General features: G+C 43.1%; 1 protein-coding gene across 4 annotated transcripts in view; it reads right to left on the bottom strand.

Moving 5' to 3' along the window:
- The window catches only part of LOC125446424 (G patch domain-containing protein 8), a 563,528-nt gene that overhangs the window by 137,092 nt on the left and 405,416 nt on the right, over positions 1–21,020 (bottom strand). For 3 of the 4 annotated variants that reach the window (XM_048520008.2, XM_048520023.2, XM_048520017.2), the window contains exon 2: positions 2,872–2,987. The exons of the other annotated variant lie outside the window; for it this stretch is intronic. In XM_048520008.2, the coding sequence (XP_048375965.1) occupies positions 2,872–2,895 (24 nt within the window). In that variant the 5' untranslated portion in view covers positions 2,896–2,987. The remainder of the gene's footprint in view (positions 1–2,871; positions 2,988–21,020) is intronic. 4 annotated transcript variants of the gene reach the window in all.

Here is a 21,020-nt window from a genome sequence, read left to right as displayed (position 1 = left end):
AAAAGGAATGTTGGCCTTTATAGCAAGAGGATTAAAGTACAATTATACAGGCCACGGTGAGATCACACCTGGACGCGATATGTATAGCTTTGGCCTTCTTATCTGAGGAAGGATGTTCTAGCTATGGAAGGAGTGCGATAATTGCTTTCCAGACTGATTCCTTGGATGGTGGGACTGACGTATGAAGAGAGGTTGGATTGTTTAGGTTTCTATTTGCTGGGGTTCAAATGAATGAAGAAGCCTCAACATAGAAATTGATAACAGGATGGCATAAGTTTAAGGTGAGAGGGGAAAGATTTAAAAAGGACCTGACGGGTAACATTTTCACAAAGAGAGTAGTGCATGCATGGAATGAGCTGCCAGAAGTGGTGGCGGTGGGTGGAATTACAATATTTAAAAGGCATCTGGATGGGTGTATGAATAGGAAGGGTTTAGAGGGATATGGGACAAATGCTATCAAATGGGACTAGGACAGATTGGGATGCCTGGTCAGCATGCACAAGTTGGACTGAAGGGTGAGTTTCCATGTCATATGAATCTATGACAATATAACTGTTTCTTCCATTCCCTGGTCTTGACAACTTGACAGCCATTTCCTTCATTAATCATACCTTAAACCTTCCCAGCTGCAAAAGAGTTCTGTTCTGGAACTTACAGGCTAAACTCTTATACTGAGGTTACATATTTCCTACCTTTTCTTAACTAACTGCTTTCTCTAGGAGAAACTATTTCTTACATTCAACTTCTACTCGATCCTCTGTGAACTGAAACAAAAACTGCTGATAAAGAGAGGGGGGAGGGGTGGTAACAGAATGGTGGTGATAGGCGGGCACCAACAGTAGGTATGACCCGCTTGGTCGATGGGAGGACTGAATGCAGTTGGTGGCTGGAAGGGAGGATCAGAAGGTGGAATGGATGGGAGGAAGTGGGACAGCAACGGGAGTTAGGTTTGGGTGGGAAAGTAATTTGATATTGGAGAACTCAATGTTGAGTCCTCCAGGCTGCGGGGTGCCCAGGCGGAAGATGAGGTGCTGTTCTTCAAAATTGCCTACTGAGTTGCTGCAACACTTGAGGAGGCCAGAGACAGATATGTTGGAAGGGGAGCGGGGAGGCTGGAGGTGGGGGGAGCTGAAATGAGCGGTGACCGGGCGGTAAGACTGGCCGTTATGGGCCAAGCGAAGATGCTCAGCAAAACATTCATCTGGTCTGCATTTGGTCTCACCAATGTAGAGAAGACCACGTCGGGAGTACCAGATGCAATAGGCTATCTGCATATTGTTTTATCTTCATATAATGGACTCATGTAATTGTTTTACCAAATCATTGTGTGAGATTTGTATCTTTAAGTCCAAAAGAAGGATATTATATGGTCATTACCTGTCCATTGTTGGATTTGTACGTCACATGTGACTTATCAAGCCAATGCTTAAAAGTTGCTTTTATCTTGCTGCAGCAAATTTGAAAACACCACTAAACACTGTGTAACCATCAGCAAATATCCTCAGTTCTGACTTTATTATGGAAGGAAAGACCCATCATGTTTACACCACTGGCAGATTGTTAGGTCTGGGGCACTGTCCTGAGGAACTCCTGAACCAGTATCCTGCAGCTAAGATGATTGGCTTTGAATGGAAGGAAAAGCAGTTTAAAAAAAAGTTAAATTTTAAAGTAACAGTGTTGGCCAGAACTAGTGATCCAGTTTCAGGTATACTAGACCAGTTCCATCACTTCCAAGTTTTACTGAGCAAGAGAGAAATCATCTCCTCAATTTCCATTCACTTCAATACTGTTCAGGCTTCTTGATGCCATCACTGGGCAGAGGTTGCCTTGATATCAAGGGCAGTCTCTCTACCCTCACTTTTGGAATTCGGCTTTCTGCCCATTTTTGGACCAATAAGTATACTGAGATCTGTCCTGAGACATCCTGCCGAAACCCAAACTGATAATATTTCAACAAATTATTACTGAGTCATTGTTGTTTAGTAACACTGCCAACTCCAGCTTCCATTATTTTGTTGCTGCTGTGGCATTAAATGTTTAGATTGAATTTATCCCACTTTTTTAGTATTGGATATAGCTGGAGAATTTTCTACTTCATTAGGTAGCTTTCAGTGTTGTAGATTTATAATAAAACTGGAGGTGATGTGAATCTGGAGCACAAGTCTTCAGTATCACAGCCAGGATATCAATGGGGCCCATTATTACCACATATCCACATATATTAACTAGTCTCATCTCTCCAGAGACATTTATTGACCTACGGGCTATTTTATTCATTCTGTTTCTGGTTTGTTATCTAAACCATTAAAATTCAGCTCAGAAAATAGCCACTAAATTATCCAAATTCTTGGGGAGTTAAGGAGAAAATTCTGTTTTTAGAAATTGGGTTTACATCTCACAACTATTTTTTTCATTTTTTTTTAGCAAATAATTGAAAGCAAATTACTTCAGTTTTCCTCCGGGAAGTTTTAACAAATCTCCTTGGCCTTTTGAGCAAAAACCTGCTCAACCAGGGCTCACCTGAAATAATAATTTCATGCCTCTCAAGTGCGTAAGGGCAATTTAGCCAGTTAAATAGCAGGAAAGGATATTAATTCGGATCAGGAGAGCAGGCAACTACAAAAGTAAGCAGTGTTGCAAATCTGTGCAACCTAATTTAATGACACAACCATTTCTCAATTGTTGACTGAGAGATGAATTATTATGTTTTTGGGAACAAACTGATGTTTTAACCTGCCCAGTCCAGGATCATGCCACTTCCTTACCTACTCCAGCCTGCTTCTTCCAATGCCAAGTAAAGGGTCAAAGGTTATAAGCCTACACGCCAAGTGCTTGCTGACATCTGCAGTCTTGAATACTAAGATCACCTACCCTTGTAGACCAGGATGGCAGCATTGGAAGTGGGTATCAAGTGGCTGTGAATGAAGGTCAATCCTCTTCGGCCCCTGCAAAGTCAGGCTTTCTCTGAAGCTGCATGCTCCATTTTCCTGCAAGGAGGTAAAGCTGAGAGTTGAACGTTCTGATTGCATGGAAGAGTGAGAATCACACAAATTATTGAAGGATGAATGTGAGATTGCAATGAAATGCAGTCGAGTGGAAGGGCTGGCCATTCAGATAGTGATTTGAGGAGATGATTGGAGAGGGAGGATTGAATGGAATGGAATGTATACTGGTCTGAGAAGATTTTTTATCGGAGAATGCTGGAGAAGTCAAAGTTTGGAACTTGGCTTCTGAAAGTGTTGTGCCATTCATCTTGCCTACCTGAGATCTTGGGATGCTCTTGCAGTTTTATTAAGAACCTCTAGATCCTTATTAAGCAACTCAGCTAGGCTTTTTGTGTTAGGAACATAAAGTACAGCTAGAAAATGAGGTTTAAACTAAGACTGAATGGATGCTGTTGTTAGGTGAGAAAGTGTACAAAAGAGGAACAAAGGAACTAAAGAGAAGGTGCAGCACAGGAACTGGCCCGTCAGCCCTTCAAGCCTGCGCTGATCATCATGTCCTAACGAAATAAAAAAACAAATCTTCTGCCTTTATTTGATCTGCATACCTTTATTCTCTCCAAATTTACATACCCATCCAGATTCCTCCACCTCCCCTGGCAGTGCATTCCAGGCTCCTACCATTCCCTGTGTGAACAACTTGCCTCACATATCTCCCTTAAACTCTCGCCTTCTTACTTGAACATTTGTCCCCTTGTAACTGGAACTTCAACCTTAGGAAACAGCCTTCAACTATCCACCCTATCTATGCCTTAATTTTGCGGATCTCTATCAGGTCTTCTCTCAGCCGCCATCTTTCCAGTGAAAATAATCCTAGCCTTTTTAACCTTTCCTCAGAGCCACTGGCCTTGAGACCAAGTGACATCCTGGTGAACATTCTCCGTACTCTCTGCAAAGCTTCTATGTCCTTCTGGTAATGTGGTGATCAAAATTGCACACAATACTCCAAATGATGCCTGACAAGGGTTTTATAATCGCTGCAACATGTTTTGCCAGCCCTTGCACTCCATGTCCCGGCCGATGAAAGCAAGCATGCCATATGCCTTCTTAATCGCTTTGGCCACTTATTTTGCCATGTTTAGAGAACTGTGGATCTGCACGCCCAGATCCTTCTGAATGTTAATGTTCCGAAAGATTCTGCCATTTATAGTATAATTCAGACCGAAATGTGATCCTCCAATATGTATCACTTTGCATTTGTCTGGTGTAAAACCCTTCTGTCATTTATATGAAGTCAGAGCAGTGAATGTGGTGTATTTGGATTTTAGCAAGGCATTTGATGAGGCTGCACGTGGTCAGCTCATTCAGAAAGGAAGGAGGCATGGGATTCAGGGAAATTTGGCTGTCTGGATACAAAACTTGCTGTCCAATATAAGTCAGAAGGTGGTACAAGATGGAAAATATTCAGCCTGGATCTCGGTGACCAGTGATGTGTCGCAGGGATCTCTTCTGGGACTTCTGCTTTTTGTGATCTCTATAAATGACTTCGATGAGGAAGTAGAAGGGTGGGCTAGTAAGCTTGCTGATGACATGAAGGTTGATGGAGTTGTGGACAGTGCGGAGGGCTGTTGTAGTTGCAATGGGACATTGACGGGATGCAGGTCTGGGCAAAGAAGTGGCAGATGGAATTCAACCCAGAAAAGTGTGAAGTGATTCATTTTGACAGCTTGAATTTGAATGCAGAATACAGGGTTAACCACAGAATCTTGGCAGTGTGGAGGAACATAGGGATCTTGGGGTCCACATCCATAGATCCCTCAAAGTTGCTACCCAATTTGATAGGGTTGTTACGAAGGCGTATGATGTGTTGGCTTTCATTGGCAGGGGAATTGAGTTTATCAGCCGTGAGGTTATGCTGCAGCTCTGTAAAACCCTAGTTAGACCACACTTGGAATATTGTGTTCAGTTTTGGTCACCTCATTATAGGAAGGATGTGGAAGCTTTAGAGAGGGTGCAGAGGAGATTTACCGGGATGCTGCCTGGGCTGGACTGAGGAAAGGTTGAGGGAGCTAGGGCTTTTTTCATTGGAGTGAAGATGGATGAGAGGTGATTTGGTAGAGGTGTACAAGATAATGAGATGCATAGCTCAAGTGGATTTCCAGAGACTATTTTCCAAGGTGAAAATGATGATTATGAGGAGGCATAATTTTAAGGTGATTGGAGGGAGGTATAGGGGAGATGCCAGAGGTATGTTCTTCACACAGAGAGTGGTGGGCATGTGGAATGAGCTGAGGCAGCGGTTGTTGAGTCAGATACGTTAGAGACTTTTAAGTGACTCTTGGATAGGCACATGGTGGATGGTAAAACGTAGGGTATGCAGGGTAGTTTGGCACAACATTGTGAGCTGAAGGGCCTGTACTGGGCTGTACTGTTCTGTGTTCCAAGTTCTACGCCTAAGTCACCAATCTATCGATATCCTGTTGTCTGCTTTCATGATCATTGTCACTATCGGCAACTCCAATCTTTGGGTCATCTGCAAACTTACTAATCAGACCACCCACATTTTCCTCCAGATCATTTATATATACTACTAACAACAAAGGACCTAAGACTGTTCCCTGTAGAACACCACCAGTTACCAGTCTCCATGCTGAAAAACACACTTCTACTGCAACCCTCTGTCTTCTCTGACCAAACCAGTTTTGTATCTATCTAGCCAGCCCACTTGAACCCCATGTGATTTTAGTTGTTGTGCCAATCTGTCATATGGGGCTTTATCAAATGCCTTATTAAAGTCCATATAAATTACATGCACAGCCCTTCCCTCATCAATTATCTTTCTCACCTCTTCAACAAATGCAATGAGCTTGGTGAGACATGACCTTCCCTGTATAAAACCATGCTGCCTGTCACTAACTAGTCCATTTTCTTCTAAGTGTTCATATATCTTGTCCCTCAGTATCTTCTCCAAGAGCTTTCCTGCCAAGGTATCAGGCTCACCGGCCTTTAAATTCCTGGATTATCCCTTCTTCTTTTCTTAAACAGGGGAACCACATTGGCTAATCTTCAGTCTTCTAGAACGTTGCCTAGGTCCAAAAGGATGTGAAGATATCTGCTCAGAGATAGTAAGAATTGCAGATGCTGGAGTTGGAGATAACATAGTGTGGAACTGGAGGAGCACAGCACGCCAGGTAGCATCAGGACAGCAAGAAAGCTGACGCAGCAGGTCAGGACGCTGCTTCAGAAACATTTCTGGAAAAGGGTCCCGACCCAAAACGTTGGCTTTCCTGCTCCTCTGATGCTGCCTGGCTCTGAAGATATCTGCTCATGCTCCAGCTATTTCTTTCTTTGCCTCTCACAGCAACCTGGAATAGATTCCATCTGGCCCAGGGGACTTGTCTACGTTAATGCAATTTGGGAAACACAAAAATTCCTCCTTTAATATATTGATGTTGTTCCGAGTATTCACACCTTCATCCCTGACCTCAACATCAGTCATGTCCTTCTCTTCGGTGAATACTGATACAAAGTACTCATTAGGGATCTCTTCCACTTCCTGTGGCTCCACGCATCGATTCCGTCCTTTGTCCTTGAGGGGGCCAACTATCCTACTATTCCCTTGCTACCCTCTTTTTTCTAATAAATGCATAAAAAGTCTTTGGATTCTCCTTGACTCTGTTTGCTGAAGGCATTTCATGGTCCCTTTTAACCTTCCTAATTCTACATTTAAGTTCCTTCCTAACTTCTCATCAAGGGTTTCATCAGTTTGTAGCTGCCTAGATCTATTGTTTGGTTCATCTTCCCTTTTGACCCCTTTTACAATTTCCCTTGTCATCCATGGTTCCTGAATCCTGCCATTCCTATCCATCAGTTTTGCAGGAGCATGCATATCCTGTACTTGAATCAACAGCCCTTTAAAAGCTTCCCACATGCCTGATATAGATTTGTCTTCAAATATCTTCTCCCAACCCACGTTCCCCAGTTCCCATTTAATTGGCCCTTTCCCAAGTAAGGACCCTCACCCAAGGATCACTCTTGTCCTTCTCCATGACTGCTCACAATATTGAGTTGTGGTCACCAAGCCCGAAATGCTCTTCTCCTAAAATATTGATCACCTGTCCTGGATCTTTCCCCAGTATCAATTCTAGTATGGCCTCCTCTCTGGTTGGATTGTCAACATACTGTCGCAAAAAGCCTTCTTGGGCGCATCTAACAAATTGCATTCCACCCAAGCCCCTGAGTTTCAGGGAGACTAGTCAATAAGAGGAAAGTTGAAGTCACCCACCAAAACTACCCTGGTTTGTTCACACCTTTCCAGTATCTGACTACATATCTGTTCCTCTGTCTCCCATGGACTATTAGGAGCTCTATAATTAATTCCCAACAATGTGATTTTACCCTTCCTATTCCTGAGCTCCACATTTACATTCTTATGTTTTGCACATCTAATTTAGTTGGCACTATGTAGCTGGCATTGAATGGGATTTAAACATTAACCTTTGAATACAATTAACTTCTAACATTACAAACAAAGAATGAACTGCAGTGCAAGTTCTGAAAAAAGATGTACTTCTCTTCATGTTGATTGAATTGAAAACTTGATATGTTCGGATTTTCCATGAAAAAGAATGAAATAGAAAGCTGAGAAATCCATCAGGGTCTTTCAAAACTGCAACTCAGCAGTGCATTGGGATTCTTTTCAGAAAATTTTACTGCTTATTATTTTAAAGTGCTCTGAAGCCTAGTGCTGCTCAGCTGATAAGAGTGTCTATGACTATCTTGAAAGGCTCAGATATTTGGCAAAGAGTTGTTTGGTTTGACTGGAGAATGTTTTGTCTTTAGTGTATTTTGTCAGGGCAGTAGTTTGTGTCTGGTTTCCAGTAGAGCAGTCTCCAGCAGTTTTCTCCCATCTACAGTAACAACGCATCAATACCACACCAAACAATTACAGCACAATCCAGTTTGAATTGCATTCCAGGTACAAACTGGTCCATTATTGAATGAGGAACTGGCTGAGTAAATGAGTTAAGTGCTGTCTCGTAACCTCCTGAACTGGTGAAGTATTATGTCTTAAAAAGCAAAGGCAGAAGCTTCTAAGGTAACAAAGTGTGGAGCTGGATGAACACAGCAAGCTTCTAAAATGCTTGACAAGTCCTCTCTATGTCTAAGATTTTTAAAATGGTAAATAAGTATCATGACAAATAATAGAGTCTGAGAATTTTTTGCTAGGCTTATCATAGAATTATCCATGATCCTATTTCTCGTACTTATTGTATTTTACGGAAGAATTTCCTGATATCAGTATGAAAATGACCGATAATTAATCTGAAACGGTGATCCTCAGCCTTATTATTGCAATTTAATTTGGAGTTGACAGAATCAAACAGAATAGAATTTGCCGCATTGTGTCCGAGTTGTTTTTTGACTAAAAGCTTTCAATTAATCCTACCTTCCTACTCCTTCCCATTATCCTACAAAGTATTCATCCAAGTAATTTTTGAAAGGTACCATTTCCAGCACCCTCCCGGGCAACACATTTCAAAACAAAGCTCACTGGGTAATGCTTCGCCACACCACCATTATCATGAAACAAAAGGAGAAAACTACCACCTGTTGTGGAATTTAGAAGCTGGATTCTAACCTTCTGCCACTGTTGTCCGGAGTAATAAATATACACAGATTTAAACTTACAGAAAAGGAAGTGCTAACCCAACCAGTTCTCAGCCTGTTATTGATGGAACCTGAACCATCACTGGTATTCAAAGACGGTTATAAGACCATGAAAACATAACTGGTAGGAGCAAAGGTAGGCCATTCAACCCATCAAGTCTGCTGCACCGTCCAATGGGTTTATGGCTGATTTTACCATCATCAATTCCAATTTCCTGCCTCTTCTCCATAACCCTTGAATTCCTTACTGATCAACCTTGAATATACTTAATACCTGAGCCTCAACATCCCTCACAGTGAAGAATTTCACAGATTCACTATCCTGTAAGAGTTGTAAGTCCACCGCATCTGTGTTAAATGTACAACTCATTTTTCTGAAATTATGCTCTCTGGTCTGAGACATTTTCAAAGGGAAGCAACTTTTCTGTATCTATTTGGTCAATTTCACCAGAAGTCTTTTACGTTTCATTCTCTCATTGTTCTATATTCCAAAGAATACATACCCAACCCAGTCAACTTTTCCTTATAAGCCAGCCCCTCCATCCCAGGAAAAGCATAGTGAACTTTGTCTGGGCTAACAGCAATGCCACTAAATCTTGCCTTAGATAAGCAGACAAAACTGCTCACAATATTCCAACTATGGTCTGAGTAGTGTCTTTTATACTTTTAAAAAGCCTTTCTGACTTTCTACATTCTATTCCTTTTGAAATAAAGACCAATGCTCCATTTGGCTTCCCCATTACTCACTTGACATGAATGCTAGCATTTTGTGATTCATGCACAAGGACTCCCAAATTACTGGAGCTTTCTGAAGCCTTTCTCCATGTAGAAAAAAATCAGCTCCACTATTCTTCCTACCAAAGTGCATAACTTCACATTTTCCTATATGATATTGCATCTGCCAAGTTTTTATCACCATTAATAGCCTTTCTATATCCATCTACAAACTTTTTGTATCATTTCATAGAAATCATTTCAAAGAATCCCCACAGTGTGGAGACAGGCCATTTGGACCATCGAGTCCACACCGACCTTCCGAACAGCATCCTCTTTCCAAATGCCTTCCAAGATATTTTGGGCCACCAGCAAATTTAGCTGTAGTACATTCATATTCCCCAGCCAAGGCATTGATGAATATTGTAAATAATTGTAGCCCCAGAACTGATCCCTGTGCTACTCCACAAGTTGCAGGTTGCCAACTTGAAAATGGCTCCTCATCCAAAATCTCCATCTTCTGTTATTTAGTCTAACCCCTATCCATGTTAATATGAGCTCTTATCTTATTAAGTTGTCTAATGTGTGGTATCTTCTTAAATGCCTTCTGTAATTCAAATATATTACATCCACTGCTTCTGCTTTACCTATTCTGTTTGTTGCTTCCTCAAAAAATTCTGGAAAATTTGACACATACAATTACAATTTTCCCCTTCACAAAGCCATGTCGACTTGACTTGATCATACTAAATGCTCTGTTATTAAATTCTTTATAATGGTCCAATAATTTCCCAATAGCAAACATAATGTTAACTGGCCTTTACTAACTTTTTTCTGTCTCCTAATGCCTTAAATAAAGGTGCTACATTTCCAATCATTCTCCCCATGTCTGCATGGGTTTCCACCAGCTGCTCTGGTTTCCTCCAACAGTCAAAAGATGTGCAGGTTAGGTGGATTGGCCATGCTAAATTGCCCTTAGTGTACAGGGAGGAGTAGATGAGGTGCATTATGGAGGGGGGGTGGGTGGGCGGGCCTGGGTGAGATGCTATGAGAATAAAATGTGAGGCTGGATGAACACACCAGGCCAAGCAGCATCTCAGGAGCACAAAAGCTGACGTTTCGGGCCTAGACCCTTCATCAGAGAGGGGGATGGGGTGAGGGTTCTGGAATAAATAGGGAGAGAGGGGGAGGCGGACCGAAGATGGGGAGAGAAAGGAAGATAGGTGGAGAGGAGAGTGTACGTGGGGAGGTAGGGAGGGGATAGGTCAGTCCAGGGAAGACGGACAGGTCAAGGAGGTGGGATGAGGTTAGTAGGTAGGAGATGGAGGTGCGGCTTGGGGTGGGAGGAAGGGATGGGTGAGAGGAAGAACAGGTTAGGGAGGCAGAGACAGGTTGGACTGGTTTTGGGATGCAGTGGGTGGAGGGGAAGAGCTGGGCTGGTTGTGTGGGGCAGTGGGGGGAGGGGATGAACTAGGCTGGTTTTGGGATGCGGTGGGGGAAGGGGAGATTTTGAAGCTGGTGAAGTCCACATTGATACCATTGGGCTGCAGGGTTCCCAAGCGGAATATGAGTTCCTGTGCCTGCAACCTTCGAGTGGCATCATTGTGGCACTGCAGGAGGGCCATGATGGACATGTCATCTAAAGAATGGGAGGGCGAGTGGAAATGGTTTGCGACTGGGAGGTGCAGTTGTTTACTGCGAACCCAGCGGAGGTGTTCTGCAAAGTGGTCCCCAAGCCTCCGCTTGGTTTCCCCAATGTAGAGGAAGGCACACCGGGTACAATGGATGCAGTATACCACATTGGCAAATGTGCAGGTGAACGTCTGCTTAATATGGAAAGTCATTTTGGGGCCTGGGATAGGGGTGAGGGAGGAGGTGTGGGGGCAAGTGTAGCATTCCCCGTGGTTGCAGGGGAATGTGCCGAGTGTGGTGGGGTTGGAGGGCAGTGTGGAGCGAACAAGGGAGTCACGGAGAGAGTGGTCTCTCCGGAAAGCAGACAAGGGTGGTCCCCACCTCTTTCTCCGTTACATTGATGACTGTATTGGCGCCACCTCTTGCTCCCTAGAGGAGCTCGAACAGTTCATCCACTTCACCAACACCTTCCACCCCAACCTTCAGTTCACCTGGGCCATCTCCAGCACATCCCTCACCTTCCTGGACCTCTCAGTCTCCATCTCAGGCAACCAGCTTGTAACTGATGTCCATTTCAAGCCAACCGACTCCCACCGCTACCTAGAATACACCTCCTCCCACCCACCCTCCTGCAAAAATTCCATCCCCTATTCCCAATTCCTCTGCCTCCGCCGCATCTGCTCCCACGATGAGGCATTCCACTCCCGCACATCCCAGATGTCCAGGTTCTTCAAGGACCGCAACTTTCCCCCCATAGTGGTCGAGAACGCCCTTGACCGCGTCTCCCGCATTTCCCGCAACACATCCCTCACACCTCGCCCCCGCCACATCCGCCCAAAGAGGATGCCCCTCGTTCTCACACACCACCCCACCAACCTCCGGATACAACGCATCATCCTCCGACACTTCCGCCATCTACAATCCGACCCCACCTCCCAAGACATTTTTCCATCCCCGCCCTTGTCTGCTTTCCGGTGAGACAATTCTCTCCGTGACTCCCTTGTTCGCTCCACACTCCCTCCAACCCCACCACACCCGGCACCTTCCCCTGCAACCGCAGGAAATGCTACACTTGTCCCCAACCTCCTCCCTCACCCCTATCCCAGGCCCCAAAATGACTTTCCATATTAAGCAGACGTTCACCTGCACATCTGCCAATGTGGTATACTGCATCCATTGTACCCGGTGTGGCTTCCTCTACATTGGGGAAACCAAGCGGAGGTTTGGGGACCGCTTTGCAGAACACCTCCGCTGGGTTCGCAATAAACAACTGCACCTCCCAGTCGCAAACCATTTCCACTCCCCCTCCCATTCTTTAGATGACATGTCCATCATGGGCCTCCTGCACTGCCACAATGATGCCACCCGAAGGTTGCAGGCACAGGAACTCATATTCTGCTTGGGAACCCTGCAGCCCAATGGTATCAATGTGGGCTTCACCAGCTTCAAAATCTCCCCTACCCCCACCGCATCCCAAAACCAGCCCAGTTCGTCCCCTCCCCCCACTGCACCACACAACCAGCCCAGCTCTTCCCCTCCCCCCACTGCATCCCAAAACCAGTCCAACCTGTCTCTGCCTCCCTAACCTGTTCTTCCTCTCACCCATCCCTTCCTCCCACCCCAAGCTGCACTTCCATCTCCTACCTACTAACCTCATCCCAGCTCCTCGACCTGTCCGTCTTCCCTGGACTGACCTATCCCCTCCCTACCTCCCCACCTACACTCTCTCCACCTATCTTCTTTTCTCTCCATCTTCGGTCTGCCTCCTCCTCTCTCCCTATTTATTCCAGAACCCTCACCCCATCCCCCTCTCTGATGAAGGGTCTTGGCCCGAAACGTCAGCTTTTGTGCTCCTGAGATGCTGCTTGGCCTGCTGTGTTCATCCAGCCTCACATTTTATTATCTTGGATTCTCCAGCATCTGCAGTTCCCATTATCACTGAGATGCTATGAGGTTCGGTGTGGACTTGTTGGGCCGAAGGGCCTGTTTCCACACTTGTAGGGATTCTAAGAAGAATCCTCTGAGATATTCCAGAATCCAAGGATTCTTGGAAGATTACTACCAGTGCTTCCACTATCTCTGTAGCTTCTCCCATTAATATCCTAAGATGCATCCAGTAAGATTCAGGGGACTTAAAGCTCTTTAGCCCCATTAGTTTCCCAGCCACTTCTTCTCTAGTGATAGTTATTGTGTTTATTTTTTTCTTCTATTTTTGCCTCTTGATTATTTAATAATTTCAGAAAGAATTTATTGTCTTCTCCTGTGAAGTCTGTGGCAAATGATTGAAAAGTTGTTACACACCTGACAGCAGAAGCAGCTATCTATATCAAATTTAACAAGTCTTCTTTCATTGAAAAATCAGAATCATTTTGCAGGTCAATGAATGCAAGTCATTGGAAACAATTTATAAAAAGTAGCTGCAGGTTACTTAATATGCTTGTCACATCAATAGTGTAAATATCCTGGTAATGTTTTTCACAATACGTTTAAGATAACAATCCTGCATTTGCATGATAATCAAGCAATAAATCATTTTTAAAGTACCATAGCTTATACTATAGCTTTTTATAACAGCAATTCATATTCTGTAAAACTGTATTTTCAAATTCATCACAAAAATATTTCTAGCATATGAGAATTACCATTAAAAAGGCTGTTTGTTCATCCCTGAGGCTAAAATGTAATCTTCAGAGAGTACCCATATAATGCAATGAAAGCACATGGTGTGAACATATGAGATAACAGACAAAAGTGAACATAATCTAATACAGTTGCATCGTCAACAGACGCAAGTGGTCATACTAGAAATAGACTAAGAAAGCCCATAATTAATAAATTTGGATTAATTTATGAAATAAATTCAAATGACATTTTGGTTATTGAGTTCAAATTGGACTGGTCATCACAGATTACTACACTTAACCAAGTCAAAATCGAGAGAGAGAGCAGGTTTGTGTTTCCTCAACGCCATGTTGATCAGATAGATGGAGTCAACCCTGGAACATCCTGATGGATCAGGAATCACTGTTGGCTGTCTGGCCATCACTGAGTTACTCGTGGTGAAAACAAAACAAAATTATCCTGTTATAGATAATAAAATGTGAGGCTGGATGAACACAGCAGGCCGAAGATGCTGCTGGGCCTGCTGTGTTCATCCAGCCTCACATTTTATTATCTCGGATTCTCCAGCATCTGCAGTTCCCATTATCACTATCCTGTTACAGAGATGCATCTATGTTAATACTGTGTTACTCTTGCAGGATTATCCTGACTCCTACTCCTGCCCTTCAGTATCCTGAAATAAATAGTTTCTCTACTACAGCCTTGCCCATTCCTCAATGATTCCTCAATAAACTCTCCTTTTCCTATAGTACCATAACACACAAGTGCAGGATGTGCTACTCATTCACCTCCTCCTTTCTTACCAGACAAGTTTCCAAATATTCCTTACACGTGAAACACCAACTTATTTTGTACTACTATCATTTAGTTTTCTGCATTTACTGCCACTGATGTAGCCTCTTCTTGATGTTGAAACCAAACACAGACTGGGTGATCACTTTGCACAAAACCTTCAATCAATCTGCAAGAATGACCCTGAGCTTCCTGTCATTTATTATTTCAAATGTTCGCCTTGCTCCCGAGCTAACCTTTCTGTCTTTCACCTATTACAGTGCTCTACAGAAGCTCCCCTTTCAATTAGACAGTGATAGACTCTCGATTCAACATTTAAGGTCAGGAATTTTAGATCACAAACTTTTTTATTCCATTGTGCTTTTTGTTTTACTTGCTGGTTCATACGTTTTTCTTCTTTCTTTCTCCATTCTTTCATCTTGCTTTTGGATGGCTATTATCTTACTGTCCATGCCTCATCGAGCCACATCTTTGTTTTGTTTCTTTAATTTACCCACTCCCTTTTGCTATTTGCACCGTAAAACATTTCAACATTTAATCTCTTCTGCTTTCCACTCTTGAACAGACCTTCCCACCTTTTAGCCTCTCTATCTCCCTCCCAAGGGATTTCAACTCTACTTTTTCAAAGATCTCGCCTCTGATTTCTCTCAAAAGTCACTCCAACTCTGACTGCCTCACTGACTGTTCACCTCCCAGTTGCTCAATGTCTTCCCCTGAGATGGCACCCATTAGAGTTATGGGGCTGCATGCCAGCACTGGCATAATTCCAGCTCTTCAGCTGCTCTGAGCAGAAACTCACTGCTCACAGGCATTCCATTGCCCCAGCTGCTAGCTTCACTGTCAGACAACTGCTGCTAACTAGGTTTTCCTTTGCCTAGAAGCCGGCTCACTGGCAGAAAACGTCCTTTCAATGAGCTGGTAAATAACCCAGGGTTTCACAAGTGCCCATCACAGTAACTTATCTGCTTTGTCAGCTCCTGTGTCACACAGCGAATCCAGGGCTTCATTGAACCCACAGTTCCCCAAGGCTTACAACTGTACATAACTGGATGGAGCTGTCCACCATCTTCTTTTACAGCTCCTGACGAATACTCTTAAACATACGACGATATTTTAAAGAAGGTTTTTGTTTAGGAATTGCACAGCCAGGTGCTACACTGTGTTGGAGATTAATCTGTGGATGAAGTTCTGTTCTAGAGATTCCAGATGAACAAAATGTACAAAATTATGCTCCAGCTTTACAAAACCCTGGTTTAGCCACATCTGGAGTATTGTGTCCAGTTCTGATCGCCTCATTACAGGAAAGATGTGGAAGCACTGGAAAAGGTGCAGCGGAGATTTGCCAGGATGTTGCCTGGAATGGAGGGCAGGTCCTACGAGGAAAGGTTGAGAGAGCTAGGGCTTTTCTCTTTAGAACAATGAAGGACGAGAGGTGACTTGATAGAGGTGTACAAAATGATCAGAGGTATAGATAGAGTGGACAGCCAGAGACTTTTTCCTGGGGTAAATATAGCTATTATGAGGGGACATAGTTTTAAAGTGAGTGGAGGCTGACATAGGGGAGACATTAGAGGTAGGTTTTTAACTCAGAGAGTGGTAGGGGCATGGAATGCATTGCCGGAAAGGGTAGTGGAGTTGGCTTCATTAGGGCATTTAAGCAGCAATTAGATAGGCATATGGATGATTGTATAAAGTAGGGGTGGAGGTTACATTGACCTTAGTTTATGGTAAAAGTTCGGTACAACATCGTGGGCTGAAGGGCCTGTACTGTGCTGTACTGTTCTATGTTGTATGTTCTATGTTCAAAAGAGTCATAAAGTTATTGTTCCGCTCTCACCCTAAACCGATACCCTCTAGCTTTGGGGAACCCTACCCTGGGAAAACAAGATTTTGTCTATTTACCCTATCCATGGCCCTCATGATTTTATAAACCTCTATTAGGTCACCTCTCAGCTTCCAATGCTCCAGGGAAAATAGCTCCAACTTATTCAGCCTCTCCCCATAGCTCAAACCCTCTAACCCTTGCAATATCCTTGTAAAGCTTTTCAAACTCTTTCAAGTTTAACAGCATCCTTCCTATAGCAGGGAGACCAGAATTGAATGCAGTATTCTAAAAGTGGCCTCACCAATGGCCTGTAAGCTGCAACATGACATCCCAACTTCTATACTCAACATGTTGACCAGTGAAAGCAAGCATACCAAACATCTTCTTCACTACCCTGTCTACCTGCGACTCCACGTTCAAGGAACAATGCAACCACACCCCTAGGTCTCTTTGTTTTGCAACATTCTCCAGGCCCCTACCATTAATTGTACATGTCCTACCCTGGTTTGCCTTATCAAAATGCAACATTTATCGAAATTAAACTCCATCTGCCACTTCTCAGTCTATTGGCCCATCTGATCAAAGTTCTGTTGCACTCTGGGATAAACTTCATGACTGCCCACAACACTTATTTTGGTGTCATCTGCAAATTTATTAACCATACCTTCTATATTCACTTTAAAATCATTTCTATGAATGATGAAGAACAGTGGATCCAGCATTGATTGCGGCACATCAGTAGTCACAGTCCTCCAGTCAAAAAACAACCCTCCACCACCACCTTCTGTCTCCTCCCTTCGAGCCAATTTTGTATCCAATTGGTTAACTCCCCGTGGATTCCATGTGATGTAACCTTGCTAACCAGTCTACCCTGTGCAACGCCTTGCTGAATTTCAGATGGACTACTTCTACCTTTTTGCCTTCATCAAACTTCTTCATTACCTTTTCAAAAACCTCAATTTCTCATACACAAAGCCATGCTGACTACCTCTAATCAGTCCTTCTCTTTCCAAATGCATGTAAACCCTATCCCTCTGGATCCCCTCCAACAACTTATGCACCATTTCAGTAAGATACGCTGTTCTACAGTTCCCTGCTTTTTCCTTACAACCGTTCTTAAATAATGGCACCACATAAGCTAGCCTCCAGTCTTCCAGAACCTCAACTATGGCTATCAATGATACAAATATCTCAATGAAGGCCCAGCATCCTTTTTCCTAGCTTCACGCAAAGTTCTGAGAAGCCCCTGATCAGCTTCCAGAATTTAGCTACTTTTGTGCAGTTTAAGATCTCCAGTATCTCCTTTTCTACAACAAGGACATTTCTCAAGCTATCACAATTTATTTCCCAAGTTCGCTGGCTTCCATGTCCTTCTCCACAGCAAATACTGATGTGGAATATTTATTTAGTAGCTTACCCACCTCCTGCAGTTCCACGCGTAGACAACCTCATAGATCTTTAATGGCCTTAATTGTCTCACTAGTTACTCTTTCCTCATTAATGTATTTGTAGGCTCTCTTTGGGCTCTCCTTAACCCTGTTTGCCAAAGCTACATCATGTTCCTATTTTCCCCTCTGATTTCCCTCTTAAGTATACCTCTCTTGCACTCATACTCCTCTCAGGATTCATTCAAACCCCGCTTCCTAAACCTGACACATGACTCCTTTTTCTTGACTAGAGCCTCAAATTTCCTGGCCATCCAGCATTCCCTATACCTACTAGCCTTACGCTTCACACTAACCAGAACATACTGCTTCTGGACTCTCATCATCTCATTTTTGAAAGGCTCCCACTTTCCAACCATCCCTTTATCTACAACAGCCTCCTTTACTCAACTTTTGAAAGCTCCTGCCTAATTCCATCAAAATTGGCCTTATTCCAATTTAGAACTTTAACTCTTAGATCAGGTTTATCCTTTTCCATAACTATTTTAAGACTAATAGAATTAGGATAATTTGTTCCAAAGTGCTCTTCTCAGTCACTTGTGCTGCCTTACTTCCCAAGAGAAGGTCAAGTTTTGCTCCTTCTTGAGTAGGTAGATTCGCATATTGAATAAGAATTCTTTTTTTGTGCACACTTAACAAATTCCTCTCCATCCGAGCTCTCAAAACTATGGCAGTCCCAGTCTATGTTTGGAAAGTTAAAATCCCCTACCATAACCACCCCTATTGTTCTTACAGATAACTGAGATCTCCTTACATATTTCCTTCTAAATTTCCTGCTGACTACTGGGGGGAGCCTATAGAACAATCCCAATAAGGTGATCATTTTCCTAAAAGAAAATGGACACATCATTTGAAGAGTCGTCCTCATCTGATGCTTATTCTCAATGGGAAAACTTTATCTTTTGATTATGATCTGCAAACAGTGCATGGATCACAAACCACCAACCAGCAGAGTACCAGTGAATAAAAACAGAAGTTGCTGGAAAATATGAGGCTGGATGAACACAGCAGGCCAAGCAGCATCTCAGGAGCACAAAAGCTGACGTTTCGGGCCTAGACCCTTCATCAGATGAAGGGTCTAGGCCCGAAACGTCAGCTTTTGTGCTCCTGAGATGCTGCTTGGCCTGCTGTGTTCGTCCAGCCTCACATTTTATTATCTTGGAATCTCCAGCATCTGCAGTTCCCATCATCTCAGTTGCTGGAAAAGTTCAGCAGGTCTGGTAGCATCGTTGAAGAAAAATGAGAGTTAATGTTTCAGATCCAGTGACCCTTCCTGAGAACTTTCAGTTCTTTTGGTTTTTATTTAGACCACCAGTGAATATAGCTGTATTGTGGATGTGATGGGATTGGCATCACAAATGGATGTATTTGAAACCCACTTGGTTTAAAGTGCAGAATCTTAGACAAGTTGCATGCTATCTTGTGCTATGGTGCATGGGACCAGTGTTTAAATGGAACTTACAGACAGCTCAATGGGACAGTTCTGTATTAATGTTAGTTCACAGAGTGTGATTCTTATCTTGTAACATCGTGAAGGGCAAGTTTAAGATTTGAGCATTTTGTCCACATCCTTTGTGAGGATCCCCTATTCGTTGTGGTTTCAGACTGGAGATCCCCACATGCTAATCTCCTGGGTGAGAAGGAATGAATTAGCTCCCCTTCTTTATTCATTCATCTCACTCCTTTGGTCACTAGGCTAATTTAAAAAGGATCCCTTCCCTTTGGATACTTCTGTCCTAAACCCAAACAGACTTACATTTTAAATAGAGCATTTAGCCAGGCTTCTTGAATTCAGAAATGGAACTGGAAGACAGTAAGAAACTTATTTTAACCAAAGCTGCAGGAAACAGAAGCAGTTATCTGTCAAACAACTGCAAGAGCTTTCCTGAATAGGTGCTAATTACTGCATTATGGATCTGATGTAACATTCATACCTTTGAGTCATGACCGTTCTATAAAAGCAGAACAATTTTGTTACTGCAGAGAGTAGCAGTACACAGTACATGAGGATTGAGTATTAAATCAGGAATCAGGGTGCTGAGGGGAAAAGGTACTACTTTTAATACCGAGATAGCAAAAATTACAGATGATAACAAAGAAACAAGAACAGGAAAGCTGTCATTTCAGGTCGAGACGCTTCTTCAGAAATCTTTCCCGAAGAAGAGTCCTAACCCGAAACGTCAGCTTTCCGGATCCTTTGATGTTGCCTCACCTGCCGTATTCCTCCAGCTCCACACTTTGTTATCTCTGCTTTTAATACTCTTTTTCATCCTCCTGTATCCACTGGCTGTCCTTCTTTTGTTTCTAAGTAAGGAGGCTTGCTATTCCTTCAGCCACATTAATATTTAACAGATTGACTAATTAAAAAAAAGGCAGGTTAAATAGACATGACAGAGATGGTGGTGTGTCATGACTACAATGTGTGAGAGTCTGTGGAAATACATTACAGTCCCAAACATGCAAATCCGCTACAAGTGTTTGCTGGTTGAATAACTTTGATTCAGAATAGCTGGGTTGTAAGTTGAAGGGCAAGCAATGCAGAGCGTCAGGAAGGGCAAGAATTAGCTGAATGCTTTGTTCCAGGACGCAGTCACATCTCTGCAGCTCAGAACTTCAAAGTTGGCCAATGGTCCAGGGTCAGGAGGGTGCGACTATGAATCAGGATGGTATAAAGATCCTGCAGGTAGGAGACCTCAGGTGGAGACTCAGTGTTTGCTTTTGACTAACAGGTCCAAGGTGGTTGCTTCTCATGGATCAGAAGAAGGACTGTAAGTGGCTAAGAAGCCTGACCATGGTAATATAGCACAGATGGCCAGAAAGATAGCGGAGCAAAAATCAAGTTGGCTGGGATAAGGAGCTGTTTAGCAGAGCATATGCTCTGTTCTCTATAGGACCAACCCTCGACCATCACCCTCTGTTTACAAACTCCAAGCCAATTTTGTATTCAATTGGCTAGCTCTCCCTGGATTTCATGTGATCTAACCTTGCTAACCAAGCTATCATGTGGGATCTTGTCAGCAATAGAAACAAGGAAGGTATGAGGAAAGTTCTGCTGAAGGTTGATAAGAAATTCAAAGAGAAAAATTGAGGCAACAGTTCAATGCACTGATTAAAAAAATCAGATTGGGAATTAAAAGGGCAACAATTCAATAATAATTCTGCATCAGTGAGTGATGTCTCTGTGGGGAATGAGAGTTGAAAAATGAAAGTTTGTTTACGGGTAGTTCTCCTATAATGCGACAGTTGTGTTCTTGTGTGACCTCACACTACAGAAATTGCATTATTGGGAAATTGCCATAGCTGTACAGCAGAAAGTTTGCATGATCCAAGCAGTGCCCACTATTCATCAACTGTGTTACAGCCAATTCATTTTAACAA

The sequence above is a fragment of the Stegostoma tigrinum genome, chromosome 2 (assembly GCF_030684315.1).
Source record: "Stegostoma tigrinum isolate sSteTig4 chromosome 2, sSteTig4.hap1, whole genome shotgun sequence".
Lineage (NCBI taxonomy): Eukaryota > Metazoa > Chordata > Chondrichthyes > Orectolobiformes > Stegostomatidae > Stegostoma > Stegostoma tigrinum.
Note: the sequence above shows the minus strand (reverse complement) of the source record. Positions and strands in the feature narration are given on the sequence as shown.